The 19,290-nt window shown below is 41.6% G+C and overlaps 3 protein-coding genes across 7 annotated transcripts in view; 1 reads left to right on the plus strand and 2 right to left on the minus strand.

The window, feature by feature from the left end:
- The window catches only part of LOC309339050 (kinesin-like protein KIF16B), a 102,809-nt gene that overhangs the window by 20,416 nt on the left and 63,103 nt on the right, over positions 1–19,290 (minus strand). For all 4 annotated transcript variants that reach the window (XM_081856794.1, XM_081856793.1, XM_081856795.1 and 1 more), the window contains 3 exons: positions 18,081–18,131; positions 7,459–7,581; positions 6,976–7,065 (listed from right to left, as the gene is read on the minus strand). In XM_081856794.1, coding sequence (XP_081712920.1) covers positions 6,976–7,065; positions 7,459–7,581; positions 18,081–18,131 — 264 coding nt within the window. The remainder of the gene's footprint in view (positions 1–6,975; positions 7,066–7,458; positions 7,582–18,080; positions 18,132–19,290) is intronic.
- Positions 9,187–10,486, plus strand: LOC309339267 (putative CENPB DNA-binding domain-containing protein 1). 2 transcript variants are annotated; one of them, XM_081857432.1, is made up of 2 exons: positions 9,187–9,850; positions 9,896–10,486. In XM_081857432.1, exons 1-2 carry the CDS (start codon positions 9,344–9,346, stop codon positions 10,193–10,195), a joined length of 807 nt encoding a protein of 268 aa, XP_081713558.1. In that variant the 5' UTR covers positions 9,187–9,343; the 3' UTR covers positions 10,196–10,486. The 2 variants fall into 2 exon arrangements, with proteins under 2 accessions (XP_081713558.1, XP_081713559.1); XM_081857433.1 differs by having other exon boundaries at positions 9,187–9,826; positions 9,902–10,486.
- On the minus strand, positions 14,184–18,072 carry LOC309339120 (uncharacterized protein). Its single transcript, XM_081857052.1, has one exon. It carries the CDS (start codon positions 17,136–17,138, stop codon positions 15,093–15,095), a length of 2,046 nt encoding a protein of 681 aa, XP_081713178.1. The 5' UTR covers positions 17,139–18,072; the 3' UTR covers positions 14,184–15,092.

Genomic DNA, 19,290 nt, shown 5'->3' on the forward strand with positions numbered 1-19,290 from the left:
TATATTTTTCCGTGTGTAAGATGCCACCATGTATAAGATGACCCCTATTTTTTTAAACCCCAAATTAAGAAATTAAATTGTTTAGCTTTTTTGGGGCGGGGGAGGTCACTTCCGCCAATTTCTCACCCGCCTGCCCACCACTTTCGACTGCACACCTTGCTGCAGCTGCCAATTGTCTGCCCGCTCGCTGCCACCAACAGCCCACCCGCCCACTTGCGCACCAATCCCTCTTGCCCTCCTGGCTTCAGCGAAAGCAAGCCTACTGGCTTTCCTCCCGCTAGAGCCGCACACTCTTTAAAGGGAGCGCGGCTCTTGGTGGCTTTTCTGGGAGGTGGGGGAAGGGACAGAGCCACGCGCTCCGTCCCTTCCCCCACCTCCCGCAAAAGCCAGGGATAGCCGCACAAAGCCTCCGCAGGGGAGCAGGATGAAGGCAGGGGAGCGGAGGCTTCGTGTGGCTAAGCCAGAAGCTAGAACAGCCAGCAGGATCCCGCTCGCTTTCCTGGCTTCTTTAGCTGCGCGCAGCCTCTCCCGGGCAAGGGAAGCCTTCATCCCCTGCCTGGGAGAGGCTATGTGCAGCTAAGGCTCCCCCAAGAGCCGCGCTCCCTTTAAAGAGCTCGCGGAGTGTGTGTGCGGGGAAAAGCCTCCAAGAGCCGCACACACGCTCCACACGGCACTTTAAAGGGAGCGCTGACAGAGCCTCCCGCCTGCATTCGCTCCATAAGACGCACACACACTTCCCCTTACTTTTTAGCAGGGGAAAAGTGCATCTTATAGAGCGAAAAATACGGTAACTACTGCAATCTGAATGTATATCTAATATATCTATAATGACGATCATCTGTTTTGTTTTTTTCAACGTAACTTCCAGCTGCTCACTGAGGGCCAGAGAACACAGTACATTACACATACACTTTTTTTAAAGCATGTGTACAACAGGCTACTGCTCAACTTCCTGTTGAGTTTTCTTTTGGTTTTCTTTTACTTCAAGTGCAATATTATTATTTGTTTATGTGCCTCTTCTTTCAATTTGACTGACATCCTATGCCCTTTTAAAATGCGGTGGTTTTTTGAGGTTGTTTTTATTTTGATTATATATATTATGGTTTTATATTCTGATTTTGTTCTGTGAACCGGCCTGAGACCTTCGGGTATAGGGCGGTATATAAATTCAACAAACAAACAAACAAACAAAACAAATAATACTGTCTTTTTTTTCTTTTTTGTAAAAGCTGTTGCCGGTGCTCCAATCAGGACTGGAACAGCAGTTCAGCAAATAGCTTCTCTGGAGTTTAGGAGTTATACCTCCCTCCTGCCATGCTCTAATCTGGGTCAAATTCCTCCTATCCCTGCAGCAAGGGCAAGGGAATGCTTAATTTTATCTGGATTGTACTATTTATCTGAGCAAAATAATAGAGAAATGTAGTTTTTTTGGGGGGGGGGCTGAAACCTTCCCAAATTTTTACACTTAACCTAATTTACGCTGAACTCCATTTAGTTCAAATTTCACTAATCAACTGCACTACACAAACAGTTTTCAGGGATGCCAACTAAAGAGGACAGTTGAGTATTTACATGCAACAGCACAGGTTATATTTTCCATTTACAGTGGAAATGCTACAATTATTTTACGCTATTGGTTTTTAAATACCAATAAAGATGCAAACAGATGCAGAAGTAAGAAAATAAATAAATAATCTTCATAAAGCCTGGAATAGTTCTTTTGTTACCTAACACCTTGAACACAGTTGTAGTAGCATTCCCCCCCCCCTTTAATGCTCCAAGGAGTGTTTTAAAAGCAAAACAATTTTAAGCAGGGACCAATAGGGGACGACAGAGAACGAGATGGTTGGACAGTGTTCTCGAAGCTACCAGCATGAGTTTGACCAAACTGCAGGAGGCAGTGGAAGACAGGAGTGCCTGGCGTGCTCTGGTCCATGGGGTCACGAAGAGTCGGACACGACTAAACAACAGCAATACTGGCACTCTTCATACCTTAAAACATTTGCTTGTGGCTCAGTTTGTAGAGCATTAGACTCTTAATCTCAGAGTCATGGGTTTGAACCCCACATTGGGCAAAATATTCAGGGGAGTTGGACTAAATGATCCTCGTGTTCCCTTCCAACTCTACGGTATGCTATGATTTTATAAATGTGATTATCAAAGGAGAACAGGCAAGAATTATAAATTATTGTAAGGCTATGCTTGCACAATCCTTTGCTTTTTAGTCGGCTTCCCCCACTAAATTGATAAGAATGTATTGACTAGGTTCTGACTGGTGTGGTCATTATGTATTCCAGTCACAGTCCTGAAATTGACAGGGTCTCACACTCTGGCTTCTATGTGAAACAAAAATCTCCATAACCACATTAGCTGGCCCCTCCAAAGATGATTTTACAGTCCCCTCTAAAGACGATTTTCTCATTGCACAGAAGCTCAGCTGGGTAACATCTGGCAGCATTTATGAAACCTTCTTGTCTTATGAGACCAAACAGTGCTGTAAATTTCAGCCACCATTGCCTCTGAGAAATGCTAATAATGAAAACTCATCAAAGGATAGCAATAATTCTTAGTGTTGATGAGATGGATGTGTTTCTGACTTCTCAGAATTAATAGCAGGCCCCAGGGTCTAAAAGAACAGCTGTCACATAGAAATATACCTGCAGACAAACAAACAACCTCCCTTTAAGTTAAATCTGGTGCGAGTAGTAGCAGCAGATCTTAAGAAAGGGAAAAGGGAGGGGAGTGCAATTTCTGCTTTACTCCAAAGCATTTTTAATGGTATCTAAGTTTAAAAATCTATACTGTGTTTATACAAATTGCACAAAGAGCTGATTAACCAAAAATATAACAAGCCAATTTCAGATAAGCCTAAGGGCTTCCACAATGAGTATCTCTTTTCTCTTTTTAGAGCTCAAATCACCAATATTGGCAATACACCCCAAAACCAGGGAAATATTGTCAAGAAGGAGATCTTCAACATCAGGAACTGAGAGACAAGCAGCAAAGGCAAGAAATAAATCTGTACCAGCTGGAATGTTATTGTTATTATTGTTACTATTTAATTTATTAGTCACTTCCCTGACATAGATGTTAAGCAGCATGAGAGATAAAATTGAACTGAAGGCTCCATGGGGCCAAACATCAGTCCCCAAGCACCACCTCATGAAAACAATATCCAAGGAGACCTGGAAACATGACTGAGTGATGCCACCCCCCAGGGGCCCCCATCCTGTTTTGCCACTTGTGGAGAAATGGAAAGTGACTTCCTGCCTTGCAGCATGGGTATTGGTGCTGATTTCAGGCAAGATCTCTCATGCTCTGCAAGATCTCGCATGATCTTGCCGAGATCTTGCTGGAAATTGGTACCACTTCTCTGCCCCAAGATGGTGGCTTCACCCTACCCAATGGCTGGGCTGACTCTGCCACCCACCTGACTCTCCAGAAAAATGCCACAGTCGTGGTATTCAAAGCCACTGAGAGATCAGGGCTAAAAGGGACATGCTTCTCCAGATTCTCTCCTGGCAGAGAACTTCTTACAGAGCAAATAAGGCAGTTTCCATACCCAAGCCGGACCTGAACCCAGCTTGAAATGGATCTAGAAAATTTGTTTCAGCCTGGATTTCTGGTCTGTGATCACCCATTTAAGGACCTTGCCCCAGAAGGAGGGAACTGGTGACCAATCAATAATGGCTTTGATTTTCTAGATCCAGTGAGGGTTTCTTAAAGATGAGGAGGAGGCTTGGTAAATATACACTATGTACAGCCCTGTAAATAAATAGAATAAAATAACCGAGCGTATTCAGCTATTAATTGGTGGAATTCATAAACCGAATTATATTTATAAGCTCTTTGCTACTGTATGGAAATATAAATAACAAACCACAACAGAATGACTCAGTGTGTATCCTTAGGGTCAACAAAAAGCTTAATCCCCCTCCCCCCGTCCTCCATTTTATCCATTTCTTTTTGCAGTCCACTTTTCCTCAAGTGTTGATTCTATGCAGTCAACATGCACATTGCTTCTTTATAGCATTAGGACCGTGTTGTGAAACGCCATTTTAATCTAACATGCTACAAGGTCAGGAAATAATGAGTCTCTAAATGCCAGCAGACATTTAGGCATGATTTAATACCAAATGCATAATTAATACCCAATGTTTAGTGTTTGACACCACCAACATATTAGTCTCGAAGTGAGCACGTCCAACATTTTGACTGGATGCATTCATGTGGTCATCAACAACAACTTGTTTATCTGACTCGACAAAATAACATGCTGCAAAATTTCAAAACTGTAAGATGACAGCATTTCTCTTTTAATAAACTGTTGGAATTTTACCTCCCATGATAAATCAATATTTCAATACACTTCTTTTGGAAATGTGGTGGCGGAAACATGAAATGCATCTTCAGATTAAGAATACAGAGGCAGTAGCCCAGAACTGAACAGCTAATGAGCTATAAAGTTCACCTCTACAGGACATTGCATAAATTAAGCAAGCATGCATTTCTCTATGTACAATAAATATAAATCTGGAGTTAGAAGATTGTGAAAAAGAGCCCTGCTAAAATAATGAGTGCACAGGATTTGGGATTCTGCCCCCCCCCCCCACTTTTGACATTCGATATTTGAATTTATGGAACTTTAACCATTCTTCTACTTAAATAGCAAGAGTGCTATTTTAAAGCTCACTCAAAACCTCTGTAATCATGGGGTTGGATCAAAAAGTAAGTGCACATACAGAAGCATACCATTTCACAGAGACATCTAAACTGCATTATATTCATTTACAAATATATGCAAATACAATAAGCCTGCAACTTACGTTGGGGCTACGAACTGGGGAACGTGCCTGTAAAGGGGTTAGGGGTTGCTTGTGCGTAAGCGCCAAAACCGCTCCAAGCTGAGTAGTTGGCTAAAACTTTCCCTGACCGGACAGCCCTTACTTCGTGGCTGCCTTAATCACTGGCAGAATCCGTCAGTGGGCGTTTCCTGAACTTCTTCCAACATAAGAGCTCCTTGACAGAAAGTCTCCGCCTGGATTCTCTGCGCGACAGCTTTCTGCGCAGAGTGGGCGTCCCCAGGGGAGGTCCTGAGCTCTCTCCACTGGTCTCGCTGGAAGCGTCCCTGCGCCTTCCCTCCGACTCCTCCTCCTTCCCTTCTTCCTCAGCGGAAGATCTCCCTCTTTCCCTGCTGGTTCCCTCCCCAGCGTCCGAGAGCCTCTCCACCACCCTGCGCTCCGATGGCAGTTCCCTGACAGTGCCTAAAGTCAAAATTCATATAGTCAAAGCACACTGGGTTCAGTGACAGGTGGGATTGCCAAAGTCTTTTTTCCTGGACGCCTTCCCCACTTTTCCATTTCTTTTTTCTTTTTTTGCCAAGCATGTAAAGCTGAATGCACACAAGTTAGATGCTCATACTTTGCAAGCTTATTGTATGCATTTTTAAACTACCAGGTATTCAGAAAATTGTCAGTGCCCAGGAACACAACAACAGAAAACCGGGAGCTTCTACAACGAAGCATATATAGAAACTGAATTTAAGTACAGTGGAATTGTACTTCGGTATTAAGCATCTCAGAAGCTGAACGTTTCGGTTTTCGAATGCCAAAAACCTGAAAGTAATTGCTTCCATTTTCGAACACACCTCGGAAGTCAAACAGCTTCCACTGCGTGTTTTTCTTTTATTTCCATTGACTTTGCCGACCGCCCTTTACGCCTTGGTTTTTGAACATTTTGGAAGTCGAACAGTCTTCCGGAAAGGATTACGTTTGACAACTGAGGTACCACTGTACTGTTAAATTAGCACATTTCCCTTTAAGATCTGCTTCTGTTAACTAATTTAACTAAAAATACTCAAAAAGACACCTCAGTCAATTACAGTATTAAAACACTGTTGGCGGGGTGTGTGTGTCATTTTGTAGTGAAGAGAGAATGTGCTTTCTGTTATAACTTTAGATCATCCAGAGCAGAAGACATTTGTGAACTTCCGTGGTGAATGTGCACAACTGATTTATAAACCAATACTAGAAGAGGCAGACAGTTGAATACTGCATCATGCAGTAATCCTCTAATACTCTGAAGTTCACTTCACTAGAGTTATGAATAAAATGTCCAAAGAAACATTACCTCCAAGCAACTATTGTTCTTAATGGATAATACACCTGTCCTGAAAAAGAGGACGAAACTGCATCATTGTGCCCTTTTTCCACTCTTGAGCTCTACAATGATCAACTGGAGGCAGCCATCTTTTCCCCTTTAAGATTCTCACACTGACTGGGGAAAGCTACTATCATATCGTATGACCTGCACTGATCTCCCCAGGTTTTCCCTCGGCTACTAGGAAACCAACAGAAGCTGTGGAATAAAGAGGATTACAGGCACTTTATGATCCACTGCTTGGTTTTTCTTCGGCACTTTTTTTTCTTTTTAACCGAGGATGTTTCCAAATCCTTTTTATGTTGCAAATCATCATATTTATATATTAAATGCATGTTTCCAGAAAATTACATAGAATTTTTCACAATTAAAAACTACAACAGAATGCTGGGAAAATAAAAGAAAAACGGTTAAAAGGTAATGCAGAGAAAGATTCAGTATGTTCATGAATTCCTCTACACTCAAAAATTTCGGAAGGAACCAACACCCCAAATATCTATTTTGAACTTTTGTTTCAGTGATATTATAAGAAACAACAAAATCCTTCTGTAATTTTGGTAGGCTTCATAGTGAAACACACACACACACACACACACACACACACACACACAGCCTTGTAAATGATAGCACAAAAATCCTTCCAGCGCTTTCTCTGACAAAAGAAGGAAAAGGAACAACACGTAAGTAAAAGACTGAATCATGGTAGCAGAGATCCTGAAAGGATCATTTTTAGTGGAAATACAATAAATTGTGTGTTCCTGGATCAGAAAAGGCAAGATGAATACAAATGTAGATATAAATTAATTAGAAACTTACCTCTGGGTATTTTAATTTTAATGTTTGATGCATTTCCCTAAACCGACTGTACCGCCTGAATACTGTCCACGTCTCATCGAGGACTGATATCTGTTATGCAGCGGTGAAAAAGAAAATAGCAAAATTAAGATGAATGAAGCATATATAGAAACACAGATACTATGGCTCCCTGCAATGGACAATTTTCTCCCATCAAACTATTATTATCGGGACTGGCTCATCTTGTACATGGGGAATAAATGCACTCATTGATACAGGATTTGCACGAGAGCCACATCCGCACAATTGACTCAGTGGGCAAACTGACAACAGAACGCAGAGCTGATTTTATAATAGTAAAATCCATAGAGTGTGCCCGTGGTTTTAAGCTTCCTATAATAAATGCATCCAGCTTAGATTCTTCATGAATCCCTGTAGTTCTCTGTCTCTCCTCTCACTCTAACACACACACCTTTCATTTTAAAAAGAAGTTAAATTTCTTACCTTTATTTCATATTCACAGTGCTCATCCATCCCTTGTCCACAAAGGACATAGCGTGGAATACTAATTTTAACTGGATTCTTTAGGTCATCTGGGTTTGTTTTAACAGAGCGACAGATCATTCGCTATCAAATGAATATCAAACAGGAAGAACAAATTAAAACCTGTATCACTTCATGAACAACAGTCTGTAAGGCCAGAAATACGTTTTCTGACAGAAAAGTAAAATAAAGTAAGATTGTTATTATTATTAAATGGAGGGTTTATGAGAAGCAAGTGGTAATCCTCTTGCGAATGTTCTTTCAGGGGCAGAGAGGAAAATGGAAATAATCTCTGCAAGTGTTGCTTACTCTTTTTGCAACCTTAAGCACAATGAAAAACAGATAATAAAACTTTATAACCACTTTTATGATCACGTAAGAAACACATCTAAAAGCCTGTCTGTTGGAAGGAGGTGGGGAAACAAATTCTGACAATTCCTCTTTCTCCTGAAAATCTTTGACAGAGGTTCTGAGAACCTCTGGAACAATGTGGGAGATGTTGCAGGGTCCTGAAAGGAAAGGAGGAATTGGTGAAAATTACTTTCCAGTAGGAGCCTCCACTGGAAGCCTCTTCCACAAAGTGGATCCTCTCCATTTACAGAAGGAAAACTCAGAATGCAATCCGTAGTCACAAGCCTTTCTGATCAGAAAGAAAGTAACCTTTGCTGCATCAAGGAAAGCTTAAAGAAAGCTGGCAACTTGCTATTCCTTAAAATTGATCATTCAGTTGGTTTTTCTATGATTTTACTAACATATTTATTAAAATATTTCAGCATATGGTGAAAGTAGCAATCTGTACAAGATTACGAAAAAAGACTTCCTATTATTATAAAAAACTACAGTAGTGCCCCGCAAGACGAATGCCTCGCAAGACAAAAAACTCGCTAGACGAAAGGTTTTTTCACCCGCGATTTGCCTCGCAAGACGAATTCCCCTATGGGCTTGCTTCGCAAAACGAAAACGTCTCGCGACTTTGTTTCCTTTGTGTAAAAACCGTTGAAACCAAGGGTGCTTAGCTTGAGCAGCTGCAGTTGCGACTTGACTTCGAGGAGCAACTGTTAGCACGTGGTTTGGTAGCCTTTTCTCAGACTTTGCTCACTTTTGAAGATTTTCCAAAACTTTTCCAGAACTTTTCCAGAACTTCTCTTTCATCCATTTGGTAAGTTAAACTTTTAAAACTTTTTTGGGGGGTTTTGGATTTTGGGTTGGGGTGTTTGGGATTCAAGGACTTGGTGTTGGGAAGGGGTTTGCGATAATCTGGGGGCTTGTGGGCCTTTTTTGGGAATTTTTATGATTTTCTGTGACCACTGGGCCAGGTTGATTTTTTTTTGAAAAATTTTCTGAGTTTGAATTTCTGAGTGCTGGCCATGTTGTTATTTTTTGAAATTTTTTTTTGTCTGGGTGGGGAAGCAGTTGGGGAGGGGTTTGCAGCAGTTGGGGAGGGGCTGGGGAAGCAGTTGGGGAGGGGTTTGCAATTTCTGTGTTGTGGGTGGGTTGGTGCGTGTCTGTGGGAGCAGTTGAGGTTTTTGAAGACATTGGTGATTTTTGAAGCTTTTCCTAAACTTATTTTGCAGCCATTTGAGGTTTCTGAGGACGTCGGTGGTTGATTGTTGAAGCTTTTCCAGAACTTCTCTTTCATCCATTTGGTAAGCTAAACTTTTAAAACTTTTTTGGGGGTTTTTGGATTTTGGATTTGGGGTTGGGGTGCTTGGGATTCAAGGCCTTGGTTCTGGGTTTTAATTTCTGTGTGGTGGGTGGCTGGCTGCTTTTGTATTTTTTGGGTTTGAAGCACATCACTGATTTTTTTTTCTGTTTCTGAGTTTACGAAGGTAGGAGCTGTGCTGCCATGGGACCCAAGAAGACTGCTGCTGCGGTGGCCGGCGAGAGGAAGAAGGAGAAGGTGACGCTGGAAATGAAGAAGGAGATCATCTGGAAGCACGACGGCGGAATGCGTGTGACGGACATCGCCAGGGAGTACGGCAGGAACCCATCGACCATCGGGACCATCCTGAAGATGAGGGAGAAGATCCTGGCGACTGATGCAGCCAAGGGAGTCACCAGGATCGTGAAGAACCGCCCAGCTGTCCTGGAGGAGGTCGAGAAGTTGCTGCTCATCTGGATAGAAGAGAAGCAGCATGCAGGGGACACAGTGTCTGAGGCCGTCATTTGTGAGAAGGCCAAGGCCTTGCACGCTGACCTCATCCGGGAACAGCCAGGAACCTCAGCCGAGCCAGAAGTCTTCAAGGCTAGCAGAGGTTGGTTTGACCGGTTCAAGACAAGATCTGGCATCCACAGTGTGGTCAGGCATGGAGAGGCTGCCAGTTCTGATGTTCCTGCGGCTGAAGACTTTGCAGCAGAGTTCCTGGAGGTTGTGACGACGGAGGGCTACGTTCTGCAGGCAGAGGCTGCGCAGGAGCAGGCCTCACTGGAAGAGGAGGAAGCAACTGAGGAACGGCTGTCCTCCGAAAGACTGAGGGACATTTGCCAGAAGTGGAAGGAGGTGCAGACTTTTGCAGATCTACACCACCATGAGAAGCACGTGGCACATGACGCTGGGAACTTTTATGATACGAGGGTCATGTCGTCTTTCAGGGAGCTGCTGAAAAGGCGGATAAAGCAGCAGACTATGGACAGGTTCTTGACCAAGAAGCAAAGAGTGGAAGAGGAGCCTTCTTCGAGTGGTCCCCCAGAGTCTTAGAAAATGTACTGTACACTTTGTTGATTTTTAAATGTTTTTCTGTCATGTTTATAAAGTTAATTTATTTTCCCTTCAATTTTTGAACTGCTCTTTACAGTATGTGTGACTTTAAAGAGCAGTTAATAAACTGTTGTTGTACCAAATTTGGCTTTGTTTGGACTTTTTTTGACCATAGGAACGCATTAATTGATTTTCAATGCATTCCTATGGGATTTCGTGCTTCGCAAGACGAAAAATTCGCTAGACGACAAAAATTGCGGAACGAATTAATTTCGTCTTGTGGGGCACCACTGTATTTTTTAAAATCATACAGGCATCAATAGTTTTATCAACTGATGTAGTTTAAGCCATGAAATCAAGGCCTATGCTTACTGACACTGCAAATTTTAGTGCTTCTCATCATAAAACCATGTGGGTTTTGAAAGTTCTCACTATCTCCAGATAGCACTTGGGTAGCTGCCCTAGACAATGTAAGCGATCAAACGCACAACAAATTCGGTGGTTTTACTTGACACCACCTATAGAACATCTGTGTATAGAACGGACCTCACTCTTGAGGAGTCCTTAAAATCTTACAAGCATAGGCTTAGCAAAGCTTGACAAAATAACAGCACACAGAAATGTTAACGTAGCAAACAACAAAAGAATTGGTTAGATAGTTCTGTAGAAGTAGTGTCTTGAGGATGGGTCTCTAAAAATAAATCAAAGCTGCATGGACTCAGAATGTATGGCAGCTGTGCAAGATTATATCGACAAGGTTGTTTGTTTTTAAGGAAACAGTGATAAATAACTAGCAGCGGGAGGAAACCTATATAGAGTAACACTGGAGGGAGATGCACCACACTCTCTTTAATGGTGTTCTGGGAGGGATAAAAAACAGCAGAGACCTGTGCCGTGAGAGGGTCAGAGAAATAGTGCAGACTATGGCCAAAGTCACATTAAATCACACCTTAAAACAAACTATGTGTGTGAGCCAGTCTATGAACGGCCTCATATACGGCAGGAGTGTACCAGGGAGAGCAGAACTATCAGCCAGCTAGACTCTGGGATGAGTGGAAAACATGGATTTTATCACTTATTCAGGCAACTCTTCTTCAGCTAAATCAAACATGATGAGCCCTGCTTGAGCCACGCTTAGCCCCCAACTTATGAGCTCCTACCTCCCCTCATATGCAGAGATTAGAAGTGTCTATTCCCGGTCTGTGTCGGCTAATAGTTTGCAAATCCATCCAAACAACCAATGATGGTTTGTGCTTGCTTGCATACCTGGCTTGTGGCCCTGGCTTGCAGGCAAGGACAAACCATCTTTGCCCGTTCTCTGCATGCAAGGGAAGAAGGTAGCACAAAGACTAAGGAAGTGGTTCCCAGTTGTTGCCTGCCCACAGACTACTTGAAAATTGTCAAGTGTCTTGATGGATCATTGTAGCAATTGACGTTTTTATCATTCAGGAACAGAAACACCCTAATTTTGGGAGGAAAAAGCTCAGGAAATAAACACCCTTTTATGGGCGGGTTCCATACACATAAATACATACAGTGAGGGGGGGAAGTATTTGATCCCCTGGTCTTGGTCACGGTGGCTACTTTGGAATCTGCTGGAATGATTGCTTCTGTCGACAGGTGTCTTTTGTACAGGTACTGTAATGAGCTGGGATTACAGGTAAGACCTCTCCCTTACAGCAGGTGCTTCTAATCTCAGCTCGTTACATACGGTGAAGATACCAGGCAGCCTGACATCTGGCTAGTTGACAGGGGATCAAATACTTATTTCACTCATTCTAATGCACATCAATCTCTGACTTTTGTCTTCTGGGTTTCTGCGAGTTTTCCTGTTGTTATTCTGTCTCTCACAGCTACAATAAACCTACCATTAAAATTGTGGACTGGTCATTTCTTCATCAGAGGGCAAACAGGCAAATTTAGCAGGGGGTCAAATATTTTCCCCCCTCACTGTAGCATGCATAAGAACAAAGCATTTCCACATTATTATTATTTGAATTTATATACCACGATCTCAGGGCAGCTCACAGAACATGTATGTAAGAGGGAGGGATATTGCCTCCCTCCTCCCTCAGTTTTGGAGCTGATATGACAGGCTGGTGCTGGAGGAGGAAGCCAAACCACCTCTTGGACATCTTTTGAATACCATTTAATTAAGCTGCATATGCACACGTTTTAAAAATACAGCCTCGGAACTTCAGAAAGTTTACAAGGAAGATTAGAGAGATCAGAAACATAAATTAAAAACTAGCCAATATAAAATAAAAACCTGCATTAAAATTAAAAAACAGAAGCAACACAAAAAAAGATAATGTAAAACATCAAATACTTGACGAAATAAAAATATATATGACTAAATTGGTAGCTAAGAGAAAGAAAATAGCACCTAGTGAATGTGTTTACCAACAGGGTGCCAACACAAAAAAGGCTGTTCTAAACTTGGAAGTTGGGGGTTAAGCCAAGCCTCAGATAAAGGGCAGGAAGTACATTATCATTCTACACAGTAAAGCTGCAATAATATGTACACTTATCTGGGTCAAAACTGCAAGGAATTGGGGGGACTTCCTTAAACAAAGATGTCTAGGATAACTCTATCCAAAATTAGCTATCCTTGGCCTATATTCGTTTTATTTCTCTCCTGGGCCATATAGCTGCAGATGTGATGTTGGTTTCAGAGTAAAATGCACATAACAGGGCTGATGCAAGTTGACTTTTCTGTCCCTTCCTCCCTGTGGTACTGGCTCTAGGAACTCCAAAATGCTCCACTGAAGGTCCGGGGACCCTGCTGAATGGGAGCGAATTGTGGCATGGGGGAATGGGGGGGGGGCTCTCCAACAATTTCTTTAAGCATGCCCTTTAATCCAAGTTTAATCCAAATTCTTTACGGCATGATGCCTTGAAGATGTCACCTGCAATCTTTTATAAAGCAGTATGCTAATTTGGATGAAAATAGCATATAAAAGGGAAAATAAACCAGTAAGACACTGAACAGTCTCACTTTCATTACAAACTGAAGTAGTAGTAGTAGTAGTAGCAGCAGCAGTAGTATTAGTATTAGTAAAGGTAAAGATAAAGGGACCCCTGACCATTAGGTCCAATCGTGGCCGACTCTGGGATTGCAGCGCTCATCTCGCTTTATTGGCCAAGGGAGCCAGCATACAGCTTCCGGGTCATGTGGCCAGCATGACAAAGCCGCTTCTGGCAAACCAGAGCAGCGCACGGAAACGCCGTTTACCTTTCCGCCGGAGCGGTACCTATTTATCTACTTGCACTTTGACATGCTTTCAAACTGCTAGGTTGGCAGGAGCAGGGACCAAGCAACAGGAGCTCACCCCGTTGCGGGGATTCAAACCGCCGACCTTCTGATCGGCAAGTCCTAGGCTCTGTGGTTTAACCCACAGCGCCACCCGCATCCCTAGTAGTTGTTTTTAAAAAACAAGAAACAAAGTATGTGGGTATCCACATTTGTCATAGTTCCACATATTTATGCAACAACAAAAAGTTGCAAAATGAAGTTTTCCCTCAAGAATTTTGTGCTGTGTTAGAATGGTAACTTGCCATTTAAAAGAAGAAAACCCAGCTCAGTACTTACTTTTCCTTAAGGCTATTATTGATATTATGACTCTGTCTACTGAAAAATTTAGCAGTAATGAGCATAAAGGTGTCATTTGAGGACATAGCATGAAGATTAATTTCATAACACTTTTCTCTTTGATACTTAAATAAATGCTGGTTTCAGGACAGATATCATAATTGTTTCTTATGGTAGTTTCACGTATTACCTTCCCTGTCAAGGCAACTCATCTCCACATGGGGACTGTAATGCTTGAAAAGTGAATCGGGTGGTTTTTCATGTTATTTTTGTGTCTCAGTATATACACACTATCCCAGCATTTACACACTAATAAGTGAGCTATGTATTAACAGTTTCAAATAATCTGCAAGGCAGTTCACAGAAACAAGAAATAAAAACACCCTAGCAATCAGATCATGTACCAATGAAAGTGAAGGCAGCAAAAGTTTTATTCAAGAGGAGCAAAAGGGAGAAATCATTGCATCAGCATTAAACCCGCAGACAAGCTGTTGCTTTCCATTAAATCATTTTTGGATTAAGGCACAGAAGCAAATCTTTACATGACTTCTGACTGCTAGTGTATTAAACCTTCCCTGTTCACACAGACATCTACTGATGGTTGTCATTGTATCTCCAATGTAAAATCATGCCTTCCCAAATGTGAAAGTGTTCCGAATTGAAGATACAATTGTGCATGAACACGAACTCAGTTCCTATATTTTTTGTCCGAAAGAGGGCAAGAGGATATTAGTGCCTTCCTCTCCTACCATAAAGAATATTTAAAACTGATGCTTAACACCAATAAGGTAAAGGGACCCCTGACTGTTAGGTCCAGTCGTGGCCGACTCTGGGGTTGTGCGCTCATCTCGCTCTATAGGCCGAGCAAGCCGGCGTTTGTCTGCAGACAGCTTCTGGGTCATGTGGCCAGCATGACTAAGCCACTTCTGGCGAACCAGAGCAGCACACGGAAACACCGTTTACCTTCCCGCCAGAGCGGTACCTATTTATCTACTTGCACTTGGACATGCTTTCAAACTGCTAGGTTGGCAGGAGCAGGGACTGAGAAACGGGAGCTCACCCCGTCGCGGGGATTCGAACTGCCGACCTTCTGATTGGCAAGTCCTAGGCTCTGTGGTTTAAATTTCAGATACATCTTGGATGTATTGTAAAGCAACTCTGAGCTGAAAATTTTGCATGACTATTTCCCTAACACAGCCCTGCTTGCTAAGACTTAAGTATGTGTCTCATCTGAGAGATTCTTTACATGAAAACACACATTTGATTTGCATTCTTTTGGATATAACATCTAAAAAGCACCCAGATTTACTGTCCTGTCAAATGCAGCATTAGCTTAATGGCATCTTCATTTGAACTGAAAGTCAATTTCCAGATATATGGTGGAGTGCTAGGTTGAGCATGACAAAAGGGTGAAACAGTTCTCAGTTGGGTAAGTGCCTCTCTCTGAGAAATGCAAGCCAAACTGCGGGATGAATCACAGTCAACCTTACCTGCACGAGAAAATACAAGCTCAATTTCGATTAGATTTTCTTTCTCCAGGACAACTATACACTTGAGCTCACTCAAACAATGCAGCTGAATTTTGTCAACTTGCAATTGGTCAACTAAGGAATGTAAAGGGCTAGGAACTGGGCAGAAGATACTATCTTCCTCTACAAGACCTACATGAGTATTTGTAAGGACTAGTGATCGGATTTTGCCCTCTAGTTTTACTGTTGTATAGAGCAATATCTGAATTTCTCCTAAAGGGGGCTTGTTGATTCCCATGTTTCCATGGAGCATGTACACCAGATCAGCTAAATTGGCATCAAAGCTGCACGACAGATGCACACCATTTTCAAAAACCAAATCGGAGATTCCTGAAGCCCAGTCAAGCGAAAGGTGCAACAGATCTCCTTTCAGGAGTGGGTGATTTAAGTAAGCAGTCTCAGATGATGATATTACAATGCTAAGTATGTCGCGGCATATTCTTTGTGTGAAATATTTGTTAAAGGTAAATATTTTCATTATCTTTTCTTCATTAGAACACAATAGTCTGATGCTCTGTCCAGCATAGCCAATTTGCATTTCTCTTAATGCAGTAATTGGGAAAACATGAAAAATTTCCAGAGAGTCCTGACTGTTCTCCAGTGGATTGGCTAATGTAGTAATGGCATACAGGACCGAACCAAGTAAAAGCAAGCATGCAGGCTCTGGTCCAGTTCTGTTATGGTTTCCTACAGCAATCCAGTAGATTCCTTTTAACTCATCAGGTTTGGCACAAATTTCTGGCAAGATATAGGTCACATATTGCAACAGTTCATCCTGAGAGCACAGCTGCAATTTCAGAAGCCCATCTGAAAAGCACACAAAATTTTGCTTAAGCACAAGGCTAGTTTCCAGTTTTTCCCTTCTGGGAAAGTAAGTATATCTCTCAGAATGATCTGCTGTACGCATATCAATTGAAATGCCGGAGTGTAAGAACTTCGTATCTTCATCTTTTTGCACAGGACTTCCTGGACTGATACTTGCATCATGGAAGCCATTCTTGTTCACACCTAAAAGAAGATTTAACTGTATTTTTTTAATAAATGGAAAGTCTTTCACAAATGACACCATTTGTGTACACGTCTCATTTTTGTCACACAGACTGGCCAGACCTTTGATCTGCTTAGAAAACCAGCTACTCTTAAACACTTGATAGTTGGTATCACTGTAAATACTGGAGAATTTGCTGAAGAGATGTCTCAGCCCATAACTCTGTTTTGTTCCCACATGGGACTCTGGGAGAGGTTTCTGGCTGGCATTCGTAGCTCTCTCATCTAACTGCTGGTATGGAATCTGGGCACAAATTTGGGGGATCTGGTTACTGTGTTCAAGAGAGAGAGAAATGCAAGCCCCAGACTGATGTTTGGCAGAGGCTAAAAGTTCTGAGGGAGGAATACGGCAGTCAACAACAAGATCAGATTCTGCTCCCAAACTACTGGGTTCCCAAATAGTAGTAGCTAAGCCTGTGATGTTGAAATGAGAGCATGCAGATTTGCTTTCTGATGAATGAATCATTCCATATCTGTCATGAGCCTGAAGATGAAAATCTGCAGAATATTTGGAGCAAGTTCTCTTGCTATTTATGACTTTGGGTTGATTCGAGTCACATTCATTACTGCACAGCCAGCTGATGGATTCTTGTCCTAACTGTCTTGTTTTATTTGTAGTTTTTTGGGTCATGCAGAACTCCGGGACTCTTCTCCAATGAGGATTGAATGCATCTATGCTTTCGTCCTGCTTACTGATGCCTGCTATTCTTGTAGTTTCACTTGTATAACATTGGCTGTCATTAGTAGGTAGAGCGAGAAAGCCATAAAGGGGCATTTTCTGTTTAAAATGTCAAAAAAACAAACAAACAAAAAACAAGCACAAAAAGGCACTTTTTGTGTTTAACCGAAAATGTATTCTCATGTAAATTTTCAGATGAGGATTTTATTGTTTTGTTCAACTCTGGATTAAACAGCATTGACACTACGTTAAATCAGTGGGATCAGTTGTGATTCCAACCCATAATTTCCCTTTAGCATAATCTTGCATTTCGAACAGTATCCATTTCACTTAGGTAAATATTGAAGGATCGGTCCACATCCCTAATGGCAGAGCTACCGATTTGAAAAATAAAGCTGAAATTTATATTATCAGTCCCCCAAAAGAAGCAAATGTTTTGATAAAAATCACCTAATCAGCTTTGATAAAAAGCTGTTATTTAAGCATGTCTTTTTGCTCAGAAAACAGGAAGGAAAGCATATTACCAGAAGCAAAGAAACTTACTGTGAAAACTAAAGTTGGGCACCTGCAACAGTTTGCATGCAGTATTTCTGCATTTTGACTGATCATTTGGAAAAGTGAATTTTAATTTTTCCAGACTATATGGGCCATGCACAACTGACTAGAAGACCGTGTCCTCTCATACCATTGACATAGGTTGGAATTCAGAGCAGCTGATTGACTGATTGATTGAATCTAAGTTGCAGTATATCAGGGTATTCAACCAATTACTTCCACCTAAATATATAAACATTGTTTCTAAATTATAGATCGCTGAAACTGTTGCAGTGTCAAAAATATATATATAATGATAACAAACTATGACCAACCAAAGTTTTACCATAGCAGAAGCTTTAATTTTAAGCCTTATTCCATTGGCTATTAATCTTGCAGGAATACAGAATTATAATTATGCTGCAAAATGTTAAAGAGATTTAATTACAGAGCATGCCATAATTTAAGATGAGCACTTCTTCAAGATGACAAGCTATAACTTACCTCATACTTCAACTTGCGTTGAGCAGCGTCGTTATAAAACTTCTCGTTATCCTGGAAATCAGGCAAAGTTCAAATGTTCAGAAAAGCGGCACAAAAGTAATCAAGACAACAAATGGCCCGGCTCAGCTGGGATATTAGCAATGCCAGCCTATTTAGTCCAAATACTCAGATTTGGCAAATGGAAAATGTACCAAAGTGAGCCCATGGTAGTCTGCCTATCCCCCCAAAGCTCAATCCCACTCTGTAACTGTAGCAAGAGAACACAATCCCTGGCATCAACATCCCAGTAATGGTCTATGATGGGTACAATCAGTGCAGGCTGAAAAAACACACCTTACTAGCCCAGAGATGGAAAGAAGAGAGAGTCCCTACCAGAGAAGAATGGCAGAAAAAGTTGATGGACTGTGCTGAATTGGTAAAAATGACCAGAAGAATCAGGAAGACCAAAATTTTAATAAGGAATGGGGGAAAATATATAATTTACCTTAAAAACCATTGTAAACAATTAAAATTATTAGGAGGATAGGAATAACACTTGTAGTTTAATGTTAAATTTGGGGTATAATGGAGATTTAATAGATTTGGAGGACCATAAAGAAGACTGATCACCGAAGAATTGATGCTTTTTAATTATGGTGCTGGAGGAGACTCTTAAGAGTCCCATGGACTGCAAGAAGAACAAACCTATCCATTCTGAAGGAAATCAGCCCTGAGTGCTCACTGGAAGGACAGATCCTGAAGCTGAGGCTCCAATACTTTGGCCACCTCATGAGAAGAGAAGACTCCATGGAAAAGACCCTGATGTTGGGAAAGATTGAGGGCATAAAGAGAAGGGGACGACAGCGGATGAGATGGTTGGACAGTGTTCTCAAAGCTACCAACATGAGTTTGTCCAAACTGCGGGAGGCAGTGGAAGACAGAAGTGCCTGGCATGCTCTGGTCTGTGGCGTTACAAAGAGTCGGATACGACTAAATGACTAAACATCAACAACAACAACAACAACAGATTTGGATTAATAGACAAGATGCGGGAGGAAAAGGTTAATATAAGGACCCACAAAGGGGAGGAAGGAAGCTCAGGAGATTTTTTGGAATTCTTTTTCTATGTTGGTTGGCTGATAATTGTTTGTAAATTTTTAAAATCTGAAAAACTCAATTTTTTTTTTTAAAAAAACAACACCTATACATTTCCAAACCTCATGTAGAAGGC

Source organism: Podarcis erhardii (genome assembly GCF_964252035.2).
Source record: "Podarcis erhardii genome assembly, chromosome: 3".
Classification (NCBI taxonomy): Eukaryota; Metazoa; Chordata; class Lepidosauria; order Squamata; family Lacertidae; genus Podarcis; species Podarcis erhardii.

Coding starts and splice junctions, on each gene's coding strand:
- LOC309339267 (XM_081857432.1), top strand. CDS start 9,344: ATGGGACCCAAGAAGACTGCTGCTGCGGTGGCCGGCGAGAGGAAGAAG. Junction 9,851..9,895: donor CTGCGGCTGAAGACTTTGCA/GCAGAGTTCCTG, acceptor TACGTTCTGCAG/GCAGAGGCTGCGCAGGAGCA.
- LOC309339120 (XM_081857052.1), bottom strand. CDS start 17,138: ATGCCCCTTTATGGCTTTCTCGCTCTACCTACTAATGACAGCCAATGT.